The sequence below is a fragment of the Meleagris gallopavo genome, chromosome 2 (genome assembly GCF_000146605.3).
Source record: "Meleagris gallopavo isolate NT-WF06-2002-E0010 breed Aviagen turkey brand Nicholas breeding stock chromosome 2, Turkey_5.1, whole genome shotgun sequence".
In the NCBI taxonomy this organism is placed as follows: Eukaryota; Metazoa; Chordata; class Aves; order Galliformes; family Phasianidae; genus Meleagris; species Meleagris gallopavo.
In genome coordinates this window covers 32,175,201-32,179,187 of record NC_015012.2, presented here as the reverse complement: position 1 = coordinate 32,179,187, position 3,987 = coordinate 32,175,201, and the positions used below count along the sequence as shown (strand labels likewise).

The 3,987-nt window shown below is 48.0% G+C and overlaps 1 protein-coding gene across 1 annotated transcript; it reads left to right on the top strand.

Annotated features, from left to right (window-relative positions):
- Positions 1-6: 6 nt before the first annotated feature.
- POLR1C (RNA polymerase I and III subunit C) lies at positions 7-3,012 on the top strand. Its single transcript, XM_010706892.2, has 7 exons — positions 7-129; positions 215-347; positions 901-1,020; positions 1,240-1,392; positions 1,528-1,677; positions 2,211-2,327; positions 2,695-3,012. The coding sequence occupies exons 1-7, from the start codon at positions 73-75 to the stop codon at positions 2,811-2,813; spliced, it is 849 nt and encodes a 282-aa protein (XP_010705194.1). The 5' UTR covers positions 7-72; the 3' UTR covers positions 2,814-3,012.
- Positions 3,013-3,987: the final 975 nt, after the last annotated feature.

The following is a 3,987-nucleotide window of genomic DNA, read 5'->3' as shown; positions in this document are numbered from 1 at the left end:
CGCGGCGCGGGGCCCGTGCAGGCGTTCCGCGTGGACGTGGTGCGAGAGGAGGACGGCGTGCTGGAGTTCGACATGGTGGGAATCGACGCGGCCATCGCCAACGCCTTCCGCCGCATCCTGCTCGCCGAGGTACCACGGGGCCGGTGCGGGTGGATAGTCCGTGTGTGGGTACTGTGGTTGGCATCTTACCGCCTTGGTCTGTTGTCTTCCTGAGGTGCCAACGATGGCTGTAGAGAAAGTGTTCGTGTACAACAACACATCCATCGTGCAGGATGAGATCCTGGCGCACCGCCTGGGCCTTATCCCCATCCGGGCCGACCCTCGACTCTTTGAGTACAGGAACCAAGGTGAGGGTCTCGGGTCAAGCAGCGGGGTAAGGGTGGAGCCCATAACGAGGAGCCGGGGTCATGCCATAGGATCATGAAGGGACCCCTGAAGACCATCTGGTCCAAGTCTCCTGCAGTGAACAGGGACACCTACAGCTAGATCAGGTGCTCAGAGTGCTGTCCAGCCTCGCTTTGAAAGTCTCCAAAGACAGGGCATCCACTGCATCTCTGGGCAACCTGTTTGAATGCCTCACCACCCTCGCTTTCACTGCTCTCACTTTATATCTAACGCAGATATACCCTCTATAAGGTTCAACCCGTTTCCCCTTGTCCTATCACAGCAGACCCTGCTGTAAAGCCTGTCCCTTTCTTGCTTGCCTTCTTTAGGTATTGAAAGGCCACTTTCAGGTCTCACTGCAGCTTTCTCTTTTCCAGGCTGAACAGCCCCAGCTCTTTCAGCCCAGCCTCGTAGGAAAGATGTTCCATCCCTTGGATCATTTTTGTGCCCACCTCTGGATACGCTCCAACAGAGCAGAAGTGCAATTCCGTAAAGATACTGTTTTGCCCTTTCCAGGAGATGAAGAGGGGACGGAAATTGATACTCTGCAGTTCCAGCTGAAAATAAAATGCAGCCGGAATCCTCAGGCAGCCAAGGAATCATCTGACCCAAATGAACTGTATTTCAATCACAAAGGTGAGAACTTTTTCTGCCTGTCCTAAAAGAGATGCAGATTTTTGTTTTTTCTCTTGTTCACTTTTTTCTTTCTCTCTCTTGGGATTTAGCCTTGTGAGCAGAGACAGCCAATTCCCTCACAGTATACACAGCTTACTTTTGCCATTTCCAGTCCTATATAGGTCAGCAATCTGTTTTCTGAGGCAGCAGCTGGCTGATGTTTGTGGCTTCTCTTGGCAGTGTACAGTAAGCACATGACATGGGTGCCCTTGGGGAATCAGACAGACCTCTTTCCAGATGCTGACTTCCGACCTGTCCATGATGACATCCTTATAGCACTGCTGCGACCTGGGCAGGAAATAGATGTGCTTATGCATTGTGTCAAAGGCATAGGTGAGTGCTGGGTCTGAGCTTGGGAGCAGCTGTGCTGGTGCTTGCACCTGAGCACAGCTTTGTGATGGGAAACAGTGGAGAATGGGGTTGACCCTGAGGCCTGCCCTCACCCTTAATTCTTAACACTTTGTGCAGGTAAAGATCATGCCAAGTTTTCTCCTGTGGCCACAGCTAGTTATCGACTGCTTCCTGACATTACTCTCCTGCAGCCTATTGAGGATGAGGCAGCTGAGACGTTACAGAAGTGCTTTTCCCCTGGAGTCATTGAGATCCAGAACATCAAGGGTACTTTCTTCCCATCTGTAAAGTGCTTTGTTCCTAACAAGTGTTAGCAGAGACTGAGTAGAGACAATAGAGACTAGAAGGTAGCCAAACCTTCTAGAGAAAAAAAAACCCACACTGTGACGTTGTCTTTGCTGATTAACAACAGTTCGTGCTATTTTGAGCCTGGTTGTATTGGCTGAGCAACTGTCACACACAAATGTTTTTAGTGATGAACTGAGATCTCTCCGAAATGCTTAGGTGTGTCATGCCTATCTGTAGAGCCCCTTGGTACTGTTTAACTGTCTGGGTAGCAAGCTTGCTTTTTGTAGCAGCTAAGCATGGAGACAACTTGTGTCCTGCCCAGGAGTACATACAGGCTTTGTGTTTGGCTTGGAACTGTTCAAGAAAATGAATTCTGCCAGGCTGGAGTTCTGTGTTAGGGATGTGGTAATTCTTCTGTATGAGGCTTTGATGCCTCTCCTGCTTGAGGCTTTTATGACCCTGAGGTACCCATCTACTGCCTCTGCCCACCTTGTTTTGTTTTCTCCTTTTAGGAAAAAAAGTGGCAAGAGTAGCCAATGCACGGTTGGACACATTCAGCAGGGAAGTCTTTCGACACGAGGGTCTGAAAAACCTTGTGCGCCTAGCAAGAGTGCGAAATCATTACATCTGTAAGTAGCCCATTTTCTGTAGAGCAGAGAGCCCTATTCTGCTTTGTGCAAACAAGCAGGGGCTGGCCAGTATGTGTACTTTGGTATCAGTCTCCCACTTTTCCCTGGCATCACTTTTCCCTGGCATTGTTGATCTTCCTATGTTTGTATTCCTGTGGGGAGCTACTGAGATTGTGGTTTGGCACAGCTTTGGGGTAGGATGTGTTTGTGCTTCTTGATGGCTTATTTTTTCCAGCTGCAAAGGTCTGGCTTGCCAGAAGTACAGCATGAGGGAAGATGAGGGGCAAATGCTGGAGCAAGCTGCAGGCTGGAGTCAGCTGCAGGCTGAAGCTGCGCAGTGGCCGTGCTGACTTGTATCTCTGTGCAGTTTCAGTGGAGTCGACAGGTATCTTGCCTCCAGATGTGCTGGTGACTGAAGCCATCAAGATACTGATGGGAAAGTGTCAGCGTTTCCTGAATGAACTGGACACGGTGCCAATGGAGTGAGCAGGCTCTAGCCAAGAAGCAGAACCCTGTGCTGCTGTTTCGGGCTTGCTGCTCTGGCCTGCAGGAGTGGTTCTTCTGCTCTAGGCATAAGTTTTGAGATGGATTTGTTAAGAGCCCTGGGACCATCTCTTTGAACTTGTTTTGTGTGTGATGAGCCTCAGCGAGGAGATGCACTGAAATAAAAGCTTTCTTTTACCTCTGTCTGCTTCTGTGCAGTTAACAACTGTGAGACTGTAACATACAAAAAAAAAGTGGCAGCAGGTCTGAGCCGAGTAGTATTTTTTTTAGATTGCAGGCATGTGTGAAGAGGACCAATAAGGCAGTGTAATAAATCTGTTAGCAGTAGGCCCATGAGAAGTTAATAAGTCACTGTCAGGGTATGTCTGTTTTGAAGATGTCTCAGACTAGCTATGTGGTACCTTTGCTGTCTTATAGTACTGGGCTTCTTTGTATAGGAGGAATGGTGGGATTTAAAAACATGCTTTAGAAAAACTGATTGTCCCTCTTATGTATCTCAAGGTAAAATATTCCTTTCCGGGCATTAGTTTTCACCACGCTCTTCTCCCTTTCAGTGACTGAGTTTTTTGAGGTATGGTAAAAAGCAAATGTCAGTTAAATGCCTGTCTCTACCAAGGGAAGCCTGGGATAACATTCAAGGTTAGCATCGGGGTGAGCACTACTATGATGGAAGACTCTGGGCAAGCTGAAAATGTCAGAGCATGGCTGTGAGCAATGGTACATTCCAGTTACTTAAGGTAATCTTCAGTACAACACTAGGATCGAGTGTAGCAAACCATACTTTCTACCTGTTTCACTGTGATATATTTATTCATACCATATGCGTTGTTATAGGTCTTGGGGTGGCTACACTGTAGGAAATGCTGTGTTCAGGGCAAGGCCAGTGATGGTCTAAAAGCAGAATAGAAACAGGGTGACCCTAACTTGCCATTCTGGGTGCCATCACCAACCTGTCTCACAGGGCTGTGTTGCAGACCCATGCAGCTGACTGCCAATACCTTTAAACGTATTTTTTTTCCCATGCTTTTAAATTTAATTAGCTAGTCTGGAATAGTGCATCTCTTCCCTGATAACATATATTGACTATTCGTTGGCTGCACTTTTTCTGGCAGCTGGAATGAGGAGGGCTGAATACAAATGAAGTCATGACGCCATG

Coding starts and splice junctions, on each gene's coding strand:
- POLR1C (XM_010706892.2), top strand. CDS start 73: ATGGTGGGAATCGACGCGGCCATCGCCAACGCCTTCCGCCGCATCCTG. Junction 348..900: donor CTTTGAGTACAGGAACCAAG/GTGAGGGTCTCG, acceptor TGCCCTTTCCAG/GAGATGAAGAGGGGACGGAA. Junction 2,328..2,694: donor AGTGCGAAATCATTACATCT/GTAAGTAGCCCA, acceptor ATCTCTGTGCAG/TTTCAGTGGAGTCGACAGGT.